Here is a 23,916-nt window from a genome sequence, read left to right as displayed (position 1 = left end):
ACTGAAGTCCGAAGAAGATCCTAGAAAAAGAAGGTGGATGGAGGTAATTTCCATATCATCGCCTATCGCGATATCTCGGATCTGGGCGTCATGCAGGTCGGAATATAGTTTTCCCAAGTATTTGACCGCCTTCTTCTTGGAGCCGATATAGACAATATGCATTATGCCCATATATATGCCCACTTACCGCCTTCCAATATAGACAGGGAATGCATGGCGGGCTTATCTGATCTTTTATCTCCACGTGACCTGTTCGATAAGCCGTAGATCAGGTGTGTCCGCCATTGTCGCCATCGCCTTCTTTGAGCACTGAAGGGCCCCCGATTTTGCCGATATTCTTCTACTCAAACCTATGATATCTGCCTTGTGTCTCAGCAAAACCTAAATACTGAGGCTGTTGTGGGCCACAATTCTACGTCGTCTCACGTCCTCCCCCACACGGCAGCACAGAGCCGCGGACAACTTTCCTTCCCAGTTCTAGAATATTTCTCTCAGTCGATTCTCACATAAAACCCTATTAGAAAGAGCCCTCCTACCTGTTCATCACAATGAGTGGAAACAGAGCTGCTGTTGTGGACCTGACCACCAGATCATCTCGACAAAATCCTATCTCTTTATCCTCCTCCCCACCTGCCGCCTCGGACCACGCATCCTCCTCCCGCCATGCACAGCTGCCTACTCCCCGTGGTGTCAAGCGTCGTCGCATTTGGAGCGACGAGCACGGTGATTCCACCGCATCCTCTTCGACTCTCTCCGAAGACCAGCCCATCGAAACGATCGATATGACCGACGACGCAGGCGCGGCTGCACTCGCTCGCACAGTGGCCAAACAGAGGGAGGATGCCATCAAAGCACAGACATCAGCAGAGAGCGATTCAAATCTCTCTGCTATACGCGCTTACAAATGTCCCATTTGCATGGAGACACCTGTGGACGCAACGAGCACCTCATGCGGTATGTTCTTGATTCTCTACCATATAGGCTTGGCCAGGGCTTCTACTGACTCCTTATATATAGGCCATCTCTTCTGTCACAAGTGCATAATTGACTGCTTGAAGATGAGCGAAGAAACACGCGGCGGTGACTCTACGAAACATCACAAAGGTACTTGCCCGGTGTGCCGCACACCGATCTCGCGAAAGGAGACGTCTGGGAAGCCTAAGAATCTCATTCCGCTGTTGTTTTTAACGAGAAAGCGAGGTGATATTCCCGTGTCTGGCCCATAGAGCCTTTACGTCGGCTTTTCCTCGGCTCTTTGAATCTTCGTTTTTCTCTCGACTCTTGCGGCATTGCGAATCGGAGCATGGGAATGGGTGGAATTTATGTTCTTATTTTTTTTCATTTCTTTTGGAATTACGCATAAGCGATTGCATCTGTGGTTAACGACTTGGGATTGATGAATGGAGTTTCATTTGCTATTGATTTACATGGTGTGTGGACATCGTTGTATCTCGATGTGGACTATAGTACAATGTTGACATCTAAAAGGATACTATTGCATATCAGACCGGTCTCTTCTTGCAGGATCGAGTGTATTCCGTCGACCAAGCGCACTGCCCAGACCTCCCCGAACCATTGCATCCCCCTTCTTCCCCAGCACTACCTCAATGGCCTGTACAAGGGCATTGGGATCATATTGCATCCCAATAACGGTATCCTCATCGCCATACTTGGCCATGATTTTTCGTCCGTAAAGACGAAGCGTTTCAATGCCCATACGCGTGAGCCGCTCACGGTCCACATGCGGTGTCCCCGGACCATCCAGATGCAGTATATGAGTCACATAGTTGGTATAAGGAAGGGCTCTGTAATTTCGAACATTTTCTTGTACTGAAGTCGTGGCGGGGGTTTGACTTTGATCTTGAGAATGAATAATTGGGCCCCGTCCACGGCTTTCTTCTCCAGCGCTTACAATTGCTTCCACAAAATCAGACGCGGAAAAGGGTGCGGATGGAGGCCCCGTTTCCCGATCCAATGATCCGTTCAAAATGAGGATTTTGTGCCGGGCTGGACTGGAGACGATGCTTTTACCTACGCCTCGCAGAATGATGGCAGGGATGATCGATGTGTAGAGAGATCCAATGCTGTATATAATGGCCTGAGAGTCGTTTATTGCTTCCAGCACTCGTGGATTCGCGGGTGGTCGAATCTCCTGGCCGTAGGGGTTGATGTACCAGATGCGAGTGATTCTGGAACTCAAATCTTCGTTCTCGGTTTTACTGAACTTGATATTCTTGTTGCGGAGAGTTGCCAGAGAGCCAGGAAGATGATCCTCTTCGTATGTCGTCGGGTCCGACATTTCCGAATCTGTGTAATCAGCATCGTCTCCATCGGCAAGGAGCAGACTCGGCCTCCTCGAGCGGGAGTTGTGGTCAAAGGCTGTCGCCTCGCTAGGGTGCGAGATACTGTTCTGTCCGACAATGACAGTTCCGTCGGCAAGCGATGCAGAGATATGGTGGGAAAAATTGGAGTTGATTGCTGGGATTACGCGCACCAGATCTGATGGCACGCCACAGATGCTCCCGAGTAGATAAATGGCACTCTCGAAGCTTCCACTGAACAGCCGGGCGGCAGTCAAAAAGAGATTTCCCACACTGGCGGAGGTGAAGTCAAAAGTTGATGATGGCGGTCGGGCTCGTTTCAGAATTTCCAGGTTTAATACATTGAAGAATGAGCGTATCAATTCTTTCTTTGCAGGAGTGATAGCTGTCCATAGCCCGGATGTGCCATCAACGATGGACTGCCATTCATTGGTTGCGATGCCTGCTTCCGCAGGCAGCCGATGGTTAAACAATGCCTTGATCGCCGACCTCTCAGGGTGTTCTGGCGAATCCGGAATCAAGCGAACCAATCGACCTGTCCGACAAGTTAGCAAACGAATTAAGGGAGATCCGAAGTGTTGGACTTACTCCGAACATCACCAATCCCAGGGCCACCGAATATGCGAATCAACTCGGAAGAGGATCCTCCGTTATCACTGATTGGAATGATGTAGCTAAGGGGACAATTCTTGCTTTCACGGACGGCGCTGAATACATCGACGAGATTATTCGCCGCGCTCCCCCCTGATACGACAACAATCCCCCTATTGGTCGCCATGGCCAAATATGTCTTGCTTCTTTCGTCACTTGAAATGCTTCAAATTCGATGCGAAGCCACAAATGTCGAAGGATCTTTGAATCGGAATGAAATTTTGAGACATGGCATGTCTGGGCCGGCACGCGCAACAATGACACATTTCATAAACAGCCCTGGAGCCACACCAAAACGGCCAACCTGGCCAACTTGGCCAACGAAAAAACGCCAAAAAAAAGAGAGGAACTACAACTGTAGGAGTGTCACCCTACTCTTAAACAAGAAGAAAGATGGTGAAGCCACTAGACAAATATCCATGCTCATCCAATTCCAGGTATTGAAGCCATTCCCACCTTATAAACAAATCCCTATAATATCCCTACCCTCCTCCGCTAACTCCGGCATGGCAACGTATTTGTTATAGATGTCAACCTAGTTATCTACCGTATTATTGACGGGGTGTTTTGATCTGGGCTTTGCTACGACGCAAACAATGTTGTGGCATGTTGGCATCGAACAAGATGGCGTAGAGAGAGAACCACTTTAGAACCACAACCCTAACCCCGAATATTTACCCCAGATCAACCAACATTTTCTATGTACACTGATAACCCCATAAATTGGATATAAGGCCACTGATCCCAGACTAGATGCGAGAGAAATGGTAGTTCAACAAAGTCATCCGCCTTATCAACATCACTCTACCTAGATAAGCCGCCAACGTTGAATTGATATAATCAACCATCACCGAAATGTCTATATTTGCCGAACATAACAAACCTCAGTCTTTGCACTCTGGGGATACCGGCAGGTGCATCATTGTGGATGCAGACGTAGAGAAGAAGCTTGTCCGAAAGATCGATCTCTATTTGATGCCTTCCATCTTTATTCTTTACCTTTTCTCCTACATGGTACCTTAACCTAACAATGGCCAACTATATATCGCTGAAAATACTAGGACAGATCGAACATTGGCCTTGCAAAAATCGCCGGGATGGAAGAAGATCTGCACCTCACATCGCATCAATACTATACAGCCGTGATAGTATGGGTGATTGGCTATACTATCTCTGCGGTGCCATCTAAGTAAGATGAGAGGAGAGGGTTTATGTCTTCCACATGCCACATGCTAAGTCTAGATCCAGCATGATTCCTTGTCGGACTCGCCCATCCATTTTCATTCCAATAATCACGTTCGCATGGGGATCTGTGGCAGCCTTGATAGGAGCTGTCCGTCATCAAGGTCAACTGATAGCCCTGAGATTCCTTCTCGGTGTCTTCGAAGCAGGGTTTAGTGTGAGTGAATCGAGTAATATTCGATAAATTCACTCTTAACATTGACGAAGCCAGCTGTGATCTTCTTAATTTCTACATGGTATCGAAAGAATGAGCAGTACGTTTGCCTATACCACAGCGACACAGACCTGAAATATCGCTTATTCGAAGCAGATCAAAACGGTTCATCATCTTCTTAGCCGCAGGTATACAATCAGGAGCCTTTGGGGGCGTAATCTCAGGAGCCATCACATCGACATTAGATGGCGCACAAGGTATCCGTGGCTGGAGATGGCTCTTCATTGTCGAAGGGGTCACAACTGCCGGAGTCAGCTTGGTCGTCCACTGGACTCTACTAGACTACCCGCACAGCAGTCGCAGGCTCTCGTCCGAAGAACGAAAGCTAGCCCAACAGAGACTCATGGAAGATGGAATCGAACAAGGCGACTCGACGACCCAGAACACCTCTATATTTGTACTCTTACTCAAAGCACTCTCAAATTGGCGCGCCTGGGTACTGATTCCGGGATACATAACCCTTTCGGGAGCCGGGGCTATCTCATACTTCTATCCAACTTTGATCAACGATATGGGATATACCTCCACCAACGCGCAGTACATGACAGCTCCGCTGTATATTGCCTCTCTGGTTGCCGCTGTCCCGATTTGCTGGTTCGCTGACCGCAAATCCCATGCACGGGGACAGCTACTGGTGGGCAACATGATCGTCGGGATGGTGTTTTTCGCTCTTACGGCGGCTATTCGAAATTATATTGCACGTTACGTGTTTTTGTGCTTCATTAACATGACTCTCTGGACGGGAGGTGCGCTTGCTCTTTCATTTGCTACTACGGCTCTGGCTTCGGTCACTCCTGATGTTCGTGCGATCATGCTCGCGTGGATACCTGCCGTTGCTGCTTTGGCGCAGTTATATGGGAGTGCCCTGTTTCCAGCGGAAGACTCGCCTGGGTATGTCGTCGGGTTTTCTGTCTTTGCTGCTACTTTTGCCGTCGGGTCCGTTTGTCATGGCCTAGCGGATATCTTGTTCAAGCGTTATCCATGATACGCGCGTCATCGTTAGGAATGTGTCAACCTGAAACACAAATTGCAGCATTGTACTACGTAAGGATATACTAGGAATAAATATACAGTCGATACTTCGAATATATCAATTTCATGCAGCCGTTTATTATAAATCTTATCCCCAATGAAAACAGCCAGATATCGTCTATGTCCCTAACTTTACATGCATGTTCTGTCCTGTCCAGACAAGACAAGACATGGTCTTGATCAAAATTTAACATAAGCATCGGATTTAGTTACCCGAGCTTGGATTCGTGAAACAATAGGCCCACGCGGAATGCGCTCCGCGTGTTCCAAATTTCCGTCGATTGCTTCAGTTCGCCAATGTACGCGCGTTCATGCTTAGTGAGTCACCTGAGTAGCAGCAGCGGGGGCGGAGCTGCCACTGTAGAGAACAAGCAGAATGAGAATGCAAGGCACACCGATGAGGACGGCCTTGGTGCGGGCGGGGTTGCTGCGGTTGTACTCGCCGACCTGGAGGCGCACATCGGTAGCAAGACTCTGGCACTTCTCAGCACCGAGCTTGTAGTACACCAGACCAGCCAGGGCAATGGAGTAACCGAAGAACTGCTGGGCAGTGACGGGGTCGCGGAAAATGATCATGGAGGCAGCGACAAGGAGGATGTCCTTGAGGATACCAGCCATGGTCAGGACGACAGCAGAAGTCTTGCCAATCTATTGATGTGTCAGTGGCGTGGTTACTATCCATGAGATAAAACGGCTTACCAGCAAGACAACGGAAGCGTTAAGAAGGAAAGCAACCAGTGCGTTGGCAACGAGAGTACCGATACCGAGGCCGTAGATATCACCCATAGTAAGACGGGGAGCCTCAGCGAAGAGGGTAACAATGCCGTTGGTGACGGCGCAGGCCGGGGCGTAGTAGTACAGAGAGACCAAGGGGTCCATCTTGAACTCGGCGGAGCTGAGCAAACGCTGGACCATGACAAGACGGAGGGCCTCGAAGACGATACCGGCAATCTGGACTATATGGTCGTTAGAACTAGAATATCAAATATATCAGAAGATAACATACCGAGGAAGCCGACCATCTCGAACTTGATCTCGCCGAACGAGGCAATCACAACACCGACAACAATGAGGGACACATTGCCGAGAGTCTTCATGTTGGTAGGGGCGATTCCGAAAGCCCAGGTGGCCAACAGGGTTGCGACAGCGTTGGTGGCCTAGAAAAGGTGGCATTAGCATTGAGTCGAGCCTAGCACTTCTTGAGAGCGCAATCGCAATTGAGGCGAAAACTCCCGGTTCAAACGCACCTTTAGCATCTGGATAAAGGAAACACTCAGGTAGAGGTATGCCAAGTTACCGCAGATCAGACTCAAACTGAACATGACACCAATGGGCACAATGGCGCGTCTGTATGCACAAATCCACCGGTCAGCGATCGAGAATTCGGGTTGAACTGCAGCCGTGCTAGCTACTCTATATTGGATCATCGGGGTTGCTCACGCATAGGTCGCAGGGTTCATAGGGACCTTGTGGCGGGAGTCAAGCACGGTAGTGAACCGGGCGAGAATCTGGGTCATGGCCGTGGCGAACACCATGTGCCAGGTGGTCAAGAAGAGCGCTGATATATCACATCAGTAATTGATTTCCCCAGATGCGGTTAAATCTCGACTTTTGGCGGCGGAGGGACTCACGGAAGTCTATAATCAATCAAAGTTAGCTGCGAAGTCCAATGCGAATAATAGGGGATTAGAGAGAAGGGGTCCATACTGAACTTGGCGCTCGAAAGAACCCATTTGTTGAACAGGATGACGCTGGAACTCAGAGCAATCCACAGGCTAGAAAGTCCAGACTTTAGTTTGATAATTCTGGACGAGAAGGCCTCTAGGACGTAAATGTCACGTACGCAATGTAGAAGCCGGGGTGGAGGCCGTTGTCCTTGGGGGCAGGAGAGCCACCCTCGAGCTTACGCTCATCCTGTGACGAGCGACCGTTTGCCATGGTGAAAATCAAAAGAACAGTATAAAAGAATGACTGTGGTGAGTAGGGAAAAAAAAAAGTTGAAAGGGAGATGATAAGGGGAAAGAAATGATTTATGAACGATCGGCAGTTTACACCCCTATGGAGACGCTACAGTGGGCACTTCCAATCACATCGCCGTTTCAATAGGTGTGTCGCCCCAGTCCTTCCACGTAATCCCCAAGCCCTGGGGTCCCTGGGAGGTTTCAGGGTGTTGAAGATCGAGGAGATTTTTGTGGTCCATCCCTGTCGATCATAGCACAGCCCACTCAACTCTTCTTTTTTTCTCGTCTAGCGTATCACGTCTTCATGAGACCAATTAGGGTCAATTTAAAGTCAACTTGCCAAGAATACAGGGGAAATGACTTTAGTGCTGAGACAAAGAAGAATTAAACCAATCACAATAAAGAATGCATATTCTATAGAGGCTACTATGTGTATGTTGTACGTATAACGTTGTACGATGTACGTTGCCAATGGTATAATCACGTGATGGAGATAGATATAGATTTTCTCGTCATACAATCATCACCTGAGACATTCCTCGCTTCTTACGGATGTTCAATTATTCCAATAAATAATTATACAGGCCAACATTGTCAAGACTTCCAACATGACAGACTCACACACCACGGCCGATTCCAAAATCGACCATGCCGCCTCCTTGAAATATTGGAACAGCGTGCCAGCCACCACGGGTAGCATGCTGGGCGAGTTCCCTTCAGTGTCACGCATTGACCTACAGGGATCTAAATCTTTCCTAGCCAAGGTTCGCCGCTTACTACCAGGCGTCCAATCTGGGGGCAAATTCCACCAAGCTGTGGACTGTGGCGCCGGTGTCGGCCGGGTGACAGAGGGCTTCCTAAGCCATGTCTGTGAGGTGGTAGATGCGGTAGAGCCGGTAGCCAAGTTCACACAAGTGATGAAAGACAGCCAATTGAAACGAGACGGCGTCATCGGAACCATCTACACGCGTGGCCTTGAAGATTGGACTCCAGAGAAGAAATACGATTTGATCTGGGTCCAGTGGTGTGTGGGCCACCTCACGGATTCACAGCTCATTGATTATACCGTGCGGTGCCGCAAGGCATTGACTGAAAACGGCCTTATGGTTGTCAAGGAGAATCTATCCACCCATTTTTCCGGACAGGATATGTACGACAGTGAGGATAGCAGTGTCACAAGGACAGATGCCAAATTCAGACAAGTCTTCGAGGCGGCCGGCATGGAGATCGTGAAGTCGGAACTCCAGAAGGGCTTCCCCCAATCTTTCAATCTCTTGCCTGTGCAGTTCTATGCCTTGCGGCCGAAGACAACCAATTAGCCACCCAATGCCTTGTGTCTCTCATTTTCCAGATTTTCGATGGTCCATGACGCCAGATTTGGTCTCTACCGATTTTATTACTAGTCGGACCGGTAGTCCAGGACTTCGGTGGATGCTTGCACGAATCTGAAATTTCCGGCCCGGCACGTGTTATTCATATCTTCTAATCCCCCAATTCGCATGGGTGCCTGATCACAACCATTCACCATTATGTACATACAACCACTTTCTTCAACAGTCGCTGCGGCACGAAACCAAATCAAATTTGGTACAAGGAGTCTGAATCCGCACCAGCAAAAGGAGAAAATTTAAGCCGTCCACCAGAAACCACATCCCTATTCAATTTCCCTGGTGGGGTCCACACAACCTCCGCAACATTTGTTCGCGGCCGAGAAAGACCGCACCCAGTGTCATCTCTATCGTGGACCAACAACAGGTCCGGTTGGCATCCCTGCTTTACACATAGATCCGAATGTGATGACGAGAGTCCAATGGCTGCCCTCGCTCGTGTTGACACACATTCATAGAGTAGCTCAGCATCCGCCTGACTTCCAGCCTGGTAGATTCCCACACCGAGACAAGCCAACGATAAAGGATCGGGCAAACCCCAGGGGGTAAATGAATTGCCGACATTGTTCACCCCAATCACTGCATCCAGGCTGTATTTCCTGATCATCTCTAGGACTTGTAGAGTGCCTCTCGGGCGATCTTGCGGAGACTTGCAGTCCCCGCTCGTTCTAGGAGGCGAGGCCATGTATATATCGCTTGTCGGCAGACCCACAAAGCTGAGTGGGAGTTTATTCTCGTGGATTTCAGTTGCCAGGCGGGCCCATTCGTTCTCCGTGAATAGTGTCAGTCGTGTGCAATGACCAAGCATGACACGCTTGTCGGTTGAGTGGGTAGTCCAGCTTCGCTGTTTGAGGGTGTGTAAAACATGCCAAACCAGGGCATCCTTGTTTGAATCGAGGTTGTAATCAAGGTGAAAGTCGACATGTTTCTTCAGTCCCAAGGCACGGTCAATCGCCCATTCGATGTTTTGCTTTGCAGCTTCAGGACTGGATTCGACGTATGGTGTTGTCCCAATAACATCGACCTGCGAATATTTACGAAGAGCAGTTTCTAGAAATTCCATGTTTTGCTCTCCATATTCACTAGAGAATATAGGATCTTGCGCGAAACAGACGATTTGGATATCGCAAGAATCTCTCCATAGGTTTTTCAAATCAACGGCAGCTTCTAAACAAATCAGCTGCACTGTGTGGTCTACCTCCACAAACGCTCTCATTGCAGTGACACCCGATGTAACGGATTCAGCAAGAAGCCACTCTCCTCTTCTAATGATATCAGAATGGCTGAATTGCTGTTTGGCCTTGGTCGTGGAGGACAGAGCCTCCTGGAACGTGCCAGTTGTAGGTAGAAACGGGGCATATTCAGGTGTGCTGTGGATAAAGGCTTTATCGAGGTGAATGTGAGGGTGTGTCAAGGCTGGTAAGGCTAGAGGGCACTCGAAGTCATCTTTGGTCGAGGGTTCATGCGGGGTTACAGAGGTGACTTTGCCCTGTGTAGAGTCTGCAGGGTATGTAATCTGGATATCCCAGGTGTGCGGTTCCCCTGCTAGTCGAACACCACGAATGAAATTGATATGGCTCGTCAGTCGTGGCGGAGACATATTTTTGTGCAAGTGAAGTGTTGTCTGAGTTGGATTCTTTCCCGAAGCCCCCCGCGACGCGTGGGGGTTTCGACAGCTTCCAACCTTGGAAGGAGATCACGAGCTTATTGATTTATTGATAACATTGAAAACACAGAGGACAACTTCTTTGAAACAACAATATATTCAAATACGCTAAAAATGCTAGCCTAGACGATCTCCAGCGCATTTAAATTCATATACATGGAAATGCGAGGTAACAAAATACGTATATCTACCCAAGTATAGACCGAGAGGCTCTCTACTAAGCTCCCCGAACTAATACTCGCACTTTCTGGCGGATGGTCTTCAGCATGCTGACGACAGTATCTGCTGTTTCACAATGCTGCGCCCATAGTTCAATGCATTGAATGGCTTCTTTCACTAGCTCATCGAAATCTGGAACGAGAGCCTCCAAAGCCGGTGTGGTTTTTGCAGTCGAGAGAGTAAAAATGGCAGCCAACATTCTAGATGTGCAAAGTAAGTAGGTGAAGTTCAGAAACAGGAATATGATCTTACGCTTGCATTCTGTGCCAGTTTGAGTGTGTTCTCTGCTGCATAAGAAGAGAGGCCGCCCAGATGAATTTGCGACAGCTATCGACGCACTTCTTGCAATTCGCGAAGACAAACTCTGGCAATACTGTACTACCTTGGGTGTGGGCAGCAAAAACAAGACTCGGCCGGCAGATGATGTGTTTTGTGGCATAGTACCGGGCGAGAATGTAAGTGTCGTAAGGCTTCTCTGCGGATATCGAATTACCCAGGGTTGGCCTGATCGGGTTGGGGAGAGAGCCAAACCAGTCCTCCAATTGACGATCGAGTTCCTCACTGATTGTTTTAAGAGATGTAATCGAATGCTTTTGGGGGGTCACACTGGAAGTGTCACTTGAGTGTTGGGGCGGAGGGCTGGCATGGAAATTTTCCTGGTCGGGTTTTGCATACAGGGCACTGTGCACACGGTTGAGAAGCTTTCGAATCGAGCACATTGCGAGGAATACAAGGTGGCTGTTTCGGCTATCTTCCGAAATTCGAGGAAATGGCAATCTATCAACGAGGAGTTCAATGCCACTGGGAGGGAAATGAAATTCCGCCAGATCGTCACTGGGGCGAGGTGATTAGCCGAATACAAGATGATCTTACAGAGTATACCAACCATTCGAGAATGAAGCAACCCCAAGCAATCCGGTAGAGACTAGCTCGCTCTTCGTGCGTGTTCATGTCATGTAGTCTGTGTCCAAATCAGTATCAATATCCCGGCGAAAACACATAGCAGAGGAGACACCCACTCGGAAATCATGATCTGCACACTACCGGACGCATCACGAATCATTTGCCATGCTTGGATAGGGCGTCCTATGTGACGCAGATACAAAGAGCCGTAGAATAAAGCCAAAGGCAGCAAGTGGTCCGCTGTAAATGACGTTATCAACGGGTTGTTCAAGTAGTGATATGCGGAAGCGAAATATTCCATTCCATTCAGATCCTTGTCCGCCTCAATATCAAAAACTCGCTGTGGGTTCGAGGAGGCCTTTCCTAGGGCCAAAATGACGAGATAAAGTGAAGTTTGGATGCTGTTGACCTTGGTGTATGTTGAGAAAGTGTCAAAGAGCATATGTAACAACTGCGGCTCGACAATAGGGAAGAATGCATGGACATGTTGGAGGAACTCGGTGATCAGAGGTTTGGTGACCTGGGGATGCAGTCGGGATATGTCGATTTGTTCAAAGGCCTGAGGTATGCCTGCGACCTGGATACTGTTGAATGGTCGCTTTTTCTCTATCTGCTTGAAAAAGTCTTGAGGGTAGTCGCCAACCAAATTTTTGACTCGGTCCAACACAAATAGGCTTCCTGTTGGTGTATGGTGACCGAGAGGAATAGTAAATGCATATTCATTGCCGTATGTGTTCTCTGGTGAAAAAAGGTTGAAGGAGGACTTGTCGTATACATGTTCCGGTGATGGGTCCCAGTCGTATTTTGGCTGTGACGAATAAATAGAGGAAGTCGACCGACCCGGATGATCCGATGAAGAGCCTACTCGGGCTGAGAGCTCGGTAATGGCGTCTTTTTGTTGCTCGATCAGGGTTTCCAGATGGGTCAAGCGAAGCAGGATTTCAGCTGGAATATCCTGCACCCTATGAATGGTCACTATCTAGGAACCCTATTCACGAGATGACGCTTTCTACCTGTCGCTTTCTTGATAAACACACTGAGCCCCCGCATCGGTGCAGAGGCCACATGTCGGCTTTTGACCATCGCACTTTCGTTTCCTAGTCTACTTCAGTGACCGCTCAAACAGAGGAAATTAAAACCGTACCGATGTCGACAGAAATTACATGCGATTGATGCACGCTTCCGTGGATAATCGACGGGAGGGCGAGATTCAAACGATTTCATATTTGACTTGTGAGGAATGCGGAAGATCGACGTCAAAGGCTCACTGCGGGGTCGTCAGCAAACGCCAAAAAATTTAGCCCCTTAATAATCAAGCTTAGCACTGAGTCGAAAACGAGAACAAGCCTTATATTAATTTACCGATAAGATTTTACTCCTGCTAGTTGAAGCAACCGATCTGTGTGCTCTGGCAATTCCAAGGGCACATATCGATTGCGAGGATCAACCCTGCCATCTGGAAGGTGCACCACTCCATCACGTATAACTATGTTCTCATGTGGCCAATGAGTCGTTGCCCGGTAAGACTCAAAAGCTTCTTTCTTCCGCTTCAAACTCTCCTCGGTGGCTAGCTCAAAAGGGGCGTATGATGCATAAATCACCGTTCGGATCGTGTTGCTGTTGACTGTTGGCTCCCCACCCCAATGCACAGTACGTGAATCCCACACGATCAAATCACCAGGCTCCGCCAGTACTTTGGACGGCTTCATACCATGATCTTCAAACCACTGGATTTCTTCCTCGCTGAATCGGCGTATGTCCTTCTCCTCCCAGGTAGATGGGTCGGTTTCTGTGTCGAAGAACCTCTCGGTTGCCATGTTCGACCTTGGAAATACCATAAGGGATCCATCTTCCGGACCTGCATGGCTTAGATTGATGATGCCCTGAATGCAGTGGAGCCCGCGGCGCAAGGGCGACTGGTCCACGTGGGGCCAAGGCTTTGCAGCAGGTTTGTCTTCTCGGTTTGGCAAAGTGATATTCAATGCGTCAAACGAGACGAGTAGCTCGTCGGTACCCCAGATCTTGGCAAATGCCTCCAATATCTTTGGCTCCATGCGAGCATCCCACATGAATTTCTCATGGGTGACGGAATACCCATTGAATGTATTCACTTTGCTTTGGACAGGCAAGTTGTCCTTGGTCCATGTGGAAGGATCATCAAGGTTAAGGGCTGTGTTGAAAGACCTTAGCCAGTCTAAGGCTTTGCGTTGGTAGCTATGGGCTCTTTCTTGGTCAATGGCATTCTTGATGATCGCATAACCTTGATTGTGAAGGTCGTCTCTCCAATCTCCATATGGACCACCCAGCCTAGCGTCCCCAGTTAGCAATTGTTGTTTAGTAGTGTGAAACACAGGAAGCTTACTCAAAAGAAGATTTCTTAAGAGGTGGAGTGGTGCTGGTGGTGCTGGTGGTGGTAATAGCCATGGTACCTAGGTAGCTTTTTTTCTCCAAATAGAACTGTAAAGTCTCAAGACTGAATTGGAATAAGCGAAACAACGGGAGATCTGCTGCCTTTAAATATGTGAAACGTTCCAATGTGATCCATCATTTTAAGGCCAGCACATCTGGAAATTCGCAATATCTCTAAAGTCCAATCTGATGGCCTCCAGCGGGTATGCGGGGGACCGAGCCCGCCAAGTCACAAGAGCGGAGGTGTCTCAGACGGTCCGCCTAACCGCCATCCCACTTTAATTGTGAACCAATCAGCTATGGAAAGGAATCGAAGAGCAACGTCCACCGGTTGAACTAAAAAGGTCCGAGGATGGTGCCTTATAGCATTTCCCCAAAGTGTCCCGATTACATCGTGGTCGTTCTATCTGGATATGCTGAAATTTGAGAATTAGCTAAAGGAAGGTTGAACAGGACCAAGCTAAATCCGCGAAGTAATCCGGTCTGCTTTTAAGGACCTATGGAAGTCGCCACCCGGCCAATATGTTGTAACACATCGAAATGGACCGCTATGTAGATGGCTCTCGGCAGAGCTGCAGCATCTTCCGAGTTGCCGGACGCCACCTGGCCAAAAAAGCAACCAAAAGAGGCCTCATGCAGAAGACAACCGGTTTTTGGATACTTTTATTAGGTCTTCACTAATCACTACTCTTGTTTCTGCTTCCATGTCAGTTTATAAGTCAAGGCCTTTGGAGATTGGAAGCTTTCTCCCGGGTACATTGCTAACAGTGAACCATCGAATCCTTACACAGACAAAGATCTCCGGGCTCAAGCACCTTGCTATTCTCCACAGCCCCAAAAATGCGTTCTTCCATAAGCTCAAGGCTGTAAGCTTCTGCCTCTTTCACAGTTATCACCGAGTCAAGTGCTCTTGGCCAATGTATCGGGCGAGTTTGCTGAAACCTGTGAATTCACACGATTCACAACTTCGGCCTCTGGTACGACATAGCTAATCCTCCCGTTTGTAAAAGAACATTGGTAAACAGGACCACAAGTCTATGAGGATCGATGAAAAATGGCACGAGAAAAGGTTTGATTCGGCGGCATACACCACGGGTTTTGATGTGATGTTTTCGTGTCTTGATGGTAAGGCTACTGATATCAAAATCTGACTTAACTAGCAGAACAACTACCTATGTACACAATCCACCGATAGTCATTACGTTCTATGGGAATACAAGAAGGTAAGTCCTCTAGCCTGGGAGATAGTACTAACACACAGAATATGTGAGAATATTTGTTGTTCATTATTTCCCGCTTTTGCCCCAGGTCCCACCACCTTTTTACCCTCGTTGACCCTCTATAACTTTACATCGACGAACAGCATGATTGGAGCATGAACTAAAAGCCATGGCTCTATAGTACCAAGAGTTTATGGGGAAATATACTGGTGGGTCTCGGCTGTTCCCGTTCGTTCCACTGTTGGTCCCATCTTTTTCTCAACGACACATCGAACCGCTTAATATCCCTTTGATCCCCATCAAATTCCTCGCCACAGATATGAGTTTAATAGCCCCCATGGGACAAAGGCATGAGTAACGTTCTGGTGCCGGGCAACGCAATTCGCTGCCTTAGAAAGATTGCTTGGCCCCGATGAATTATACATCAGGGCTTGTGCGGGCTATCGGAGTATTTCTAAATCGGTGTTTGGTTAATAATGAGTCAGTCATCACCAAGGAGACAGACAAGATGTTCATAGTCGAGAAATACGCTCTCCTTTCAATTCGCATCACCAGTGACACAGGCTAATGATATTCGTTCTCAAAAACCTGGAAAGGGCTCTTTGAAGATATCACGTGATATGGAACAATCAGGGAAGGTGCAGAGGCATTTTGTGAAGGTACGTGTTGTTGGGGGTATAAAAGTCTCCTCCCACCTTTGTTCCCCTTCTCCTTTTCTTTCTCTCAGCCCTCTGTGAGGTCTATATAGGTTCACACTCAAATCAAACCGGGCTTTCTTGTGGAAGTTCTTTGACAAATTATGGCTCACTTGGCAGGTCCCACGGAATACATGCAGGTGTTCATCCGCATCCTCTTTTTATTCTAGTACACTAGGTAGTCACGGTAATGCTGATAATGCCGATAATGCCGACTCTACCGACGCTCCAACCTGAATGTTACTTCTTTTGTGTTATTCAGAAGACCGATAATAAAGGCATAGTGCAATTTCCCGGTGCGTCCCCGGGCCATTATTCAGGTCGCATTATCCATCACCACATTATCCATCACCACGTTATCGTTCATCTCGATGTGGCTGTCCTTCATATCGAATATCTTGAAATAAACGTGCTAGGTTGGAGGATTGTAGCGATTAGATGCCACCTGCAGAGGGTACATACAGTCGGCGCCAGCTGTCTTCTGCGCGCAATCTGCAAAACTTGGATTCATGACACCTTTGTTCTCCCTTTGCAGCTTCATTCTACTCATTCTACTCATTCTACTTATTCTACTTATTCTCTCTCTCTCTTCCCCCCCCCCCATCAGCAGACTTGAACCCCTTCAACTACAACTATATTGCTTTATGTCTCCTGCCGCAGCAGTGTCTGCCCATCCAGCTATGAAAACTGCCAGCAGTTCCACTAAGGCGTATGTCCGAAGAAGGGCATCCAAACCAATAGCAGTTCCAAAACCAAATTATTTGTCTCAGACTATTATTATATTTAAATACTCACTTTATTGTTTTCTTTTCACATCTTCCCACAGTTGATTTATATCTCCCTTGTCCAAAACTACCTTTCACAACAAATCTACTCTTCTTAAATGGAACCATCCACCCAGTCCGAGACCGCATCGCAGCGAGTCTTTAGCATCCCCGAAATACTTGGCATAATATTTGCCCAAAACACTCGCCACGAAGACGAAGACAAAACCCCGTCCCACCATCCAGACTTACTGAGGTGGGCTCTCGTGAATAGCCGCTGGTATGGCGAGGCTATTCCCCTGCTGTGGGCTCGCCCTCGCTCGTCCCTCGCGGTCATTATGGCAAAGGTCAAACCCACACGTCGGCAATACCACGCCAATTACATATGTTGGGCACTGGTGCTACACATCTCTCAGTTTGAAAAGGACGCCTTTGCAGAGAATGGTGTGCTCCACGGGCTTGTGTTTCCTAAGTTGAGCAGAATATTTGCAAGCATCCACATCCCAAAGCATCACTACCTTCGTAGGCACTTTCTCTCTGGTGTACTGCATGCCCAGAGGCGTGTGGCTCAGTTGGAGGAAGAGATCGATTTGGATTTTGTCTTGCGGCCCATCTCGGTCAGTCATCTCTGGCCTCACCCTACTCTTAAATTACATTCACTGATTGCTATGATATGAACAGATCCTCATGCCCAGTCTCAGCGAGATTACTCTCAGTTCCGAGTCGGCTCCCAGATATAATGGAGGAGTCGCCGTGAGCCTCCACGGAAATATTCAGTCTGCTCGGAACAATCAAAGTACGGTGCCTGCAAGCGTCCATTGGTTTATTCGAAGAGACTCGAGCCAAGCACCGTCTGAAGATAAAAAGCCTGGAGACAATGAGACTTGGATAATGAGAAGACTGAACATGCTGGCCAGACTTTCAGTGGCCACGGTCAGTAACCAGCAGCAAGTATGAAGTTACTTGTTCACAATGCACTACGAGGACACTTGAAAACCACGTCCGTATAGTTCAAGCTTGTGGACGAACTCTACAGATGATCCGACTTCGCCCGGCGCATTTAGATTTTGAAGCGAAACGAATGCAGGTGTAAATGACGAGAGGCAGGATCCTCAAGAGACGACGAACCGATATCCGACTTGAGAGTCAAATAACATTATACCTAGGTATTGTATTACCTATTGTTCTTCAATGGCACATATATCACTTTGACAGCTCACTTTAGTAGGTTATATGGACTGACCGCCCTTTTCTCCGCCTGCTCATTGATGTATGTAATTTTCTGCTAGCAATATTATTGCCTGCACCCGTGCTCTAATGTCAAAGCGGTAAGTGTCCTGCCGTCATTTGATCTCCGCGGGCTGCGCGAAAGTTGCTGGAACAGTGCAGCTTAAATCTTCAATTATGGGAAAAGGTATTGTCTTCTGTGAGCTCCTTCTTGGTCAGATTCAGACTAACATCGTTGACTATAGGAACCGATAAGCTTTACGTATGCGACTCCTTCATTTTCTACATTCAAGTACTCTCCTATCGCATCTTGAATTCCCGCTGATAATCCTATTTTCTCTAGATCACACACTCCGAGTGGGGATCCGAAGATGCTTTCTCCGCCAGTGCTGGCGCTGGAGTCTCCAAGGCCAAGAAGGGCGGCGCCCACGCTGCGTTCAAGCGCTTGCCATTCAATTTCTGTTCCCTCTCCCTCCAACCATTTTCACACCCGGTTTGCACGCCTACAGGAACAATCTTTGATCTTACGAATATCCTCCCATGGATTAAGAAGCACGGGACCAACCCCGTCGACGGGGCCCCGTTGAAGAGCTCGGACTTGATTAAGTTGACTCTCGCAAAGAACGAGGATGGCGACTACGTCGACCCGGTGACCTATAAGATTCTGACAGATAATACACATATCGTCGCGTTACGGAATACAGGGAATGTCTTTTCCTGGGATACGGTGGAGCGACTCAATATAAAGGGAAAATTGTGGCGCGATTTGGTCACGGATGAAGAATTCAGCCGAAAAGATATTATCACCTTGCAGGACCCGCAGAACATCGAGTCACGCAACCTCAGCTCGTTCAACTACATCAAGGAAGGGGAGACAGGAATTTTGGACCAACAGACCTCTGGGAGCGTCAACACCAGTGCGCTTGGCAGCTCGGCAAAGATCCTGAAAGCCAAAGAGGCGGTTGCAAAGGCTCGGTCAGAACGTGCTCAGCAGGCTGATTCTGCAGCCGCCGGCTCAAAAGTCATTTCAAAGCCCGGAGCTGCAAATGCGGCCTCCAAGGAGCAACCGGGAAAGCCAACACCCTACAACGCTGCACGATTCACCACTGGAAAGGCGGCTGCCTCATTCACCAGCACAGGTCTGACACCACACACGTCTGCTGAGCTAGCGGTACTATCGGAGGAGGAATACATGCTCAAGCGGGGTCGCGTGAAGGCCAAGGCTTATGCGCGCATTGTGACCACGGCCGGGCACCTCAATCTGGAATTGTATCCCGAGCATGCGCCCAAAGCCGTGTGGAACTTCCTTCAGTTGGCCAAGAAGGGCTACTACACAGATGTACCATTTCATCGTAATATAAAGGGCTTCATGCTCCAGGGTGGTGATCCAACTGGTACTGGACGCGGCGGCGAAAGTATCTGGGGCAAGTACTTTGCAGATGAATTCGAGGGGCCTTTGAAGCACGATGCCCGAGGCACGTTGAGCATGGCAAACAAGGGCAAAAATACGAATAGTAGTCAGTTGTAAGTGACCCCTTGTGGTTTCCCCTAGCTCAATGAGCGCGCTGACATGTGGTTTCAGCTTCATCGCCTATCGAGCCCTACCTCATCTCAACCTCAAGCACACTGTCTTCGGCCGTCTCATCGACGACCCAACTCCTTCGTCCACTACTTTGAATAAGCTAGAGATCCACCCAGTGGAATCAACTACGAACCGTCCTACTCCCGATATCCGTATCAAGGAAGTCACGGTCTTCGTAGATCCATTCGAGGATTTCCTCACCAAGAAGCGCGCAGAAGAAGCGCGGGCCACAGGCGTCACGGGTCCTTCTGCAGAAGAGGAAGACGAGGCTGCTCGGCGTGCGGACGATGACCGTGTCACCTGGACTGGAAAGCGGGTCCGCGGTGCTGAGACGGAGAATGATGGTGGTGACTCGGGCGTTGGAAAGTATTTGAAGGCAGCACTGGCAGATCGGGACGGACAGGAAGAAGATGAGATTGTGGAGGTTCTGGACGAGGAGATTGCCCCTGAGCCCGCTCGTAAAAAGGCCAAGGGCACTGGAGGTTTCGGAAACTTTAGTTCGTGGTAATATATATAGTTTCCTTTCCAAGTCTTTTTTCCCCTTCAATTTGTACTCTAGTATGAATATGCTTGGTCACATTATACGGTTACGCAAACAGATTGTACATGCAGCGCTCAAGCATAGTGACTTTGAATATCACTGCATGACTTGAACATCCATGGATATCCCTTGATCTATTGCGTACCTAGATAGGACGGACCTCCGGAAAAGCCTAACTTTTATATTTTAAGGTTGTACCCGCTAGACCCGCTAGGTATAAGAGAGACCATTTGATATAGGAAAACAGATACTAGTTGAAGAACCATGTAGAATTAAGAGAATTAGCGACTCTTAGTAACTTGAGATCTAGGAATAGCACACCAAACCCCATCAAATGTTCATTGTATTGGTAGATGTTTACAGGGTGCCAATTTGTTCATCTGATAGAATTCCCTAGAGTTCTCGGTGCGATTGAATGCGAGATAAGGCATTAGCCGCTGCACTGCCAATACTACCACCTACCATATTCGGTCAAGACACCGCCCAGAATCGGCCCAAGAACGCCGGCGATGGCAATCGTGGCGCCCACCAGTCCCGAAATCAGCGGCCACATCTTCGGCGTACTAAGATCTAAGGCAATGATGAGGGTGAGAGCATACAGCCAGATCTACCCACACCCTGCAAGGTTCGAAATATGATGAGCTGGTGCGACGACTGAGAAGATCCGCACCCGAGTGAAAAGGCGATGAAGACTGTGAACGCACCCAATACGACAAACATGCGACCAATAAAATCACTCAGCTGAGCAAAGATTACGGCAGACCTTGTGGCTCGATGTCAGCGAACGAACAACATCCGATAATGTAGAGACTGTACCCAGATAGGATAATGTGTAGGCCAGGACGGCCCAGATTGCATCCGCAAGGGAGCCGAACTCCAGCGCAATGGTATAAAGGGAGGCTGAGACAATATAGTTGTCCATCATCGACAGCATCAGTCCAAACATTGACTGAAAAGAATTAATGACCAGAGGCGATGTTGCCAACGGCTCCTTCTCGCTCGCTTGGTCCCTCGGACTGGTCAAAGATTCATCGCGCCCTCATGGTCGAGTTCGATCTTGACTTCCTTCGCCCATCCTACTTATGACAGTGATAAGGAATGTGATTGGGCACGCACAAAAGTCGCTCTGAAGGAACTTTGAGAAGAATGAACTGAAATCATTATGAGCCTCGAAGTCGGTTTTGAACAGCCCATTTTGGAGCATACCTAGGTAGCTATACGTACTTGATTTCCTCTGCCGGGTGGGGCTTTCCTATCTTAGCTGCCGCCGCTTTTATAAGGGCGCTCAGAGTCAGGCTCACTGAGTAGATTTCAGTCCGGGCTCAGACTCACTGAGCTGCTCAGACTAGTCACGTGATAAATCGGTGAGCTCAGTGAACGCTCAGTGAGCGCTCAGTGAGTCTGATTGGATGCTCACTGATCGCTCTCTGATTACTCAGAGACTGCTCAGAGGCATCTATTGAGCACTCAGTCTACGCTCAGACTATGCCCAAATAAGCACCTTACCCCACAATACTATCTACTTTGCGACCACTTTTTGATGGCCCTCGATTTTCATCATGCTCCTATTTCTGGAGGTGCGTGATCTTCCAATTTCATTCCGCTCTCAAAAATAGCGCACTTAAGCAAGATGACGCAAACTGGAAGGCACAGAGTCCATCTGTCACAAGGAGATGCCAGAGAACAATAGGCTTAGATAAGAGTAATATTAAATTACTAAACTATAAATTAGATTTATTTCCCTACTTCAATCTTCCAAGATAGGTTTCTCTATTTTCTACCTCATCCTCTCAGGTTTCTACCTTTTTCTTTTGCATTACGTGTGAGATTAAGCTGGCCATAGGTAGAAAAGATTACTTTGCTTAACAAGATGAGATCGCTAAGGAAAAGCGCGACAAGCAACTGTAAAAGAGCGGCTATGTTTTTAGCGCTCATACAGATAAGGACTCTATCCGAGACAAAGATAAAAGGGTACCTAAGACCAAGAGGATATACTACGGAGCGGTCAATCTTTGGATAAAGTGAGTTAATATACACTTATACATAAAGAACACCCGGAGAATAAGTTACTAACTACTACAGGTTCGTTAAATAGTATAGGATCAAAGGTTACGCAATAGGGCTAGGCTATACGATTCCAGATCATAAAACCATCAAAGAATTCCTTCGGTGGTACAGTCATTTAGCGCGTAGGAAAAAAAGTAAAAATAGACGGCTAGTGATGACGTCGGTTCTCAATTGCGCAGAAAGGCTGTTTGGTGGATTTGAAGAGAAACTACAAATCAAGATCGTGTTAGAAGACCGGAAAGAGATATCTAGTGTAAGCTCTTATTTAGCGTTTACTTTCTAACATAGAAGCCAAACTAATTGCGACATAGTGGATAAAGAGAACGTTGACAGAAAATAAAGGAACGGTTGAGAACGTCGAGGATCTAGACCACAGTTTTACGAAGAAGGACTTTCTCCGACTGATATCCTCTATATAGCAAGCGGATCATCGCATTTTTATACCCGGGTTGCTTAAGGCTATTATAACGTTAGCGCTTCAATTATACCTATTCACCGGAGCAAGGATTGGAGCGTTCATACCGGCCCATAAGGACAGAGACGAGAGGGGCCTAAGATATAAGGTAGGAATCTACGATCTTAGGGTTGTGCATGGCTAAATTTCCAAACAAGCACATCGATCTAGTCTTATTTCTATCTTCTACGGCACCTTGGAAGGTAGAATAGAAAATCAATCAAGTGTGGCTCAAAGGGAACCGAAACCCAGACTACACAGTGTAAGCAACCTAAATAACCTTAAGAGGGTTGGCTTAAATTAAGGGCTTACTCTTTGACCGTATTATTAGGTTCGGAATCGGTATCCGTAACACTAAAAGACCACAATTTGCCTCTAGTTATATTCTCCTAGCTACTGCCCTCCAACACGGTGCTCTGTATGGCATTGAAACGGTTGAAGACTTTGCCAGGTTTGATCTTTCAAGCGGAGAACCCATTGAATTACACTAGAAGGAGGAATTTCTGGAAAAGCCCGTTCTTAGAAATGTTATAGCTGATGGCCCATAAGATGTTCCACTCCACAAAGAACGGTTTTGCGAATTACTAAGAGGGTTAGTTACGACCGCTGGATACAACAAGAGTCTTACCGTTCATAAAATTCGAAAGTATCTCGGAAGCGTGGTTGAAGGTGAGGACAATCAAAGCCCACAAACCGCTAAACGAAACAAATTCGCTGACTTCAGTATAGGAAAATATGGTTCTGCCTTGGTATCTTAAATATATGGCCATAAAGACGCAGGGACATATCCCAAAGAGTATCTGTTACACTGCTCTTCGATTGACACAGTCTCGGCCGTTCTCGGAGAAGAGGAGCAGTCGAGTCATATCGAGTACTTCCAAGGCTTTGAGAGGTTTTATAAACGTGGACTACCAGGGGAACTGCCGGCTGGAATTGAGGCGAGTATCCTACAGACGCTAGAAGTGGTCGATATTAGACGTCGAATCAAGCAGCTTAAAGCATCAAATAGCGACAAAAAAGTTACAGCTACCGAGAAGCTGAACTATAGAAAAACCCTAATTCGACTCCGTCTTACAAGACTAAAGGAATACTAGAACCGCTAGGTACGAGAGAAACGAGACCAAAGGATTCTTAATAGGGGCAAAGCAGAGCTGGTAATAAGTGAAAACGACGTTTCCACGCGGGCTCAATCCTTACTTATACCCGAACTTGCCCACATTTCAACTCTTATATCTTCTACTAGGGAGCTCTCGTTTGATGAAATGCTTCTTTTCGTGGACGACCTAAAAACCTATTGTGAACGCGATTTCGACGTTACTTATCTTCCACGGGAAAGCCCTATCTAAGATCGCTGCCCTAC

At 47.8% G+C, this 23,916-nt stretch overlaps 10 protein-coding genes across 10 annotated transcripts; 6 read left to right on the top strand and 4 right to left on the bottom strand.

Annotated features, from left to right (window-relative positions):
- Positions 1 to 548: 548 nt before the first annotated feature.
- Positions 549 to 1,226, top strand: N7525_006906 (uncharacterized protein; the record flags this gene model as incomplete). Its single annotated transcript, XM_002567420.1, has 2 exons — positions 549 to 954; positions 1,018 to 1,226. The coding sequence occupies 2 exons, from the start codon at positions 549 to 551 to the stop codon at positions 1,224 to 1,226; spliced, it is 615 nt and encodes a 204-aa protein (XP_002567466.1).
- A 266-nt stretch (positions 1,227 to 1,492) lies between these two features.
- Positions 1,493 to 3,099, bottom strand: N7525_006905 (uncharacterized protein; the record flags this gene model as incomplete). The annotated part of the gene is made up of 2 exons (XM_002567419.1): positions 1,493 to 2,856; positions 2,910 to 3,099. The coding sequence occupies 2 exons, from the start codon at positions 3,097 to 3,099 to the stop codon at positions 1,493 to 1,495; spliced, it is 1,554 nt and encodes a 517-aa protein (XP_002567465.1).
- Positions 3,100 to 4,194: 1,095 nt separating this feature from the next.
- N7525_006904 (uncharacterized protein) lies at positions 4,195 to 5,413 on the top strand (the record flags this gene model as incomplete). Its single annotated transcript, XM_002567418.2, has 3 exons — positions 4,195 to 4,371; positions 4,422 to 4,468; positions 4,525 to 5,413. 3 exons carry the CDS (start codon positions 4,195 to 4,197, stop codon positions 5,411 to 5,413), a joined length of 1,113 nt encoding a protein of 370 aa, XP_002567464.2.
- A 362-nt stretch (positions 5,414 to 5,775) lies between these two features.
- N7525_006903 (uncharacterized protein) lies at positions 5,776 to 7,398 on the bottom strand (the record flags this gene model as incomplete). Its single annotated transcript, XM_061213864.1, has 8 exons — positions 5,776 to 6,108; positions 6,160 to 6,416; positions 6,467 to 6,617; positions 6,708 to 6,807; positions 6,901 to 7,018; positions 7,092 to 7,097; positions 7,168 to 7,235; positions 7,304 to 7,398. The coding sequence occupies 8 exons, from the start codon at positions 7,396 to 7,398 to the stop codon at positions 5,776 to 5,778; spliced, it is 1,128 nt and encodes a 375-aa protein (XP_061068295.1).
- A 631-nt stretch (positions 7,399 to 8,029) lies between these two features.
- On the top strand, positions 8,030 to 8,740 carry N7525_006902 (N-terminal protein methyltransferase; the record flags this gene model as incomplete). Its single annotated transcript, XM_002567416.1, has 1 exon — positions 8,030 to 8,740. The coding sequence occupies one exon, from the start codon at positions 8,030 to 8,032 to the stop codon at positions 8,738 to 8,740; it is 711 nt and encodes a 236-aa protein (XP_002567462.1).
- Positions 8,741 to 8,999: 259 nt separating this feature from the next.
- N7525_006901 (putative zinc metallopeptidase) lies at positions 9,000 to 14,054 on the bottom strand (the record flags this gene model as incomplete). Its single annotated transcript, XM_002567414.2, has 9 exons — positions 9,000 to 10,485; positions 10,694 to 10,894; positions 10,947 to 11,528; positions 11,581 to 11,655; positions 11,714 to 12,559; positions 12,611 to 12,694; positions 12,742 to 12,864; positions 12,960 to 13,904; positions 13,960 to 14,054. Coding segments are annotated over 9 exons (4,437 nt in total), but the record flags the coding sequence as incomplete, so codon positions are not given.
- Positions 14,055 to 16,804: 2,750 nt separating this feature from the next.
- Positions 16,805 to 17,642, top strand: N7525_006900 (uncharacterized protein; the record flags this gene model as incomplete). Its single annotated transcript, XM_061213863.1, has 2 exons — positions 16,805 to 17,302; positions 17,367 to 17,642. 2 exons carry the CDS (start codon positions 16,805 to 16,807, stop codon positions 17,640 to 17,642), a joined length of 774 nt encoding a protein of 257 aa, XP_061068294.1.
- Positions 17,643 to 18,089: 447 nt separating this feature from the next.
- On the top strand, positions 18,090 to 20,002 carry N7525_006899 (PPIL2 family peptidylprolyl isomerase; the record flags this gene model as incomplete). Its single annotated transcript, XM_061213862.1, has 4 exons — positions 18,090 to 18,099; positions 18,158 to 18,174; positions 18,256 to 19,436; positions 19,465 to 20,002. 4 exons carry the CDS (start codon positions 18,090 to 18,092, stop codon positions 20,000 to 20,002), a joined length of 1,746 nt encoding a protein of 581 aa, XP_061068293.1.
- Positions 20,003 to 20,768: 766 nt separating this feature from the next.
- N7525_006898 (uncharacterized protein) lies at positions 20,769 to 20,957 on the bottom strand (the record flags this gene model as incomplete). The annotated part of the gene is made up of 1 exon (XM_061213861.1): positions 20,769 to 20,957. The coding sequence occupies one exon, from the start codon at positions 20,955 to 20,957 to the stop codon at positions 20,769 to 20,771; it is 189 nt and encodes a 62-aa protein (XP_061068292.1).
- A 2,136-nt stretch (positions 20,958 to 23,093) lies between these two features.
- On the top strand, positions 23,094 to 23,902 carry N7525_006897 (uncharacterized protein; the record flags this gene model as incomplete). The annotated part of the gene is made up of 4 exons (XM_061213860.1): positions 23,094 to 23,127; positions 23,154 to 23,279; positions 23,331 to 23,575; positions 23,660 to 23,902. The coding sequence occupies 4 exons, from the start codon at positions 23,094 to 23,096 to the stop codon at positions 23,900 to 23,902; spliced, it is 648 nt and encodes a 215-aa protein (XP_061068291.1).
- Between the last annotated feature and the right edge of the window lie 14 nt (positions 23,903 to 23,916).

This window comes from Penicillium rubens (assembly GCF_028828025.1).
Source record: "Penicillium rubens strain IBT 27055 chromosome Unknown utg000003l_segment0_segment0, whole genome shotgun sequence".
NCBI lineage: Eukaryota > Fungi > Ascomycota > Eurotiomycetes > Eurotiales > Aspergillaceae > Penicillium > Penicillium rubens.
Note: the sequence above shows the minus strand (reverse complement) of the source record. Positions and strands in the feature narration are given on the sequence as shown.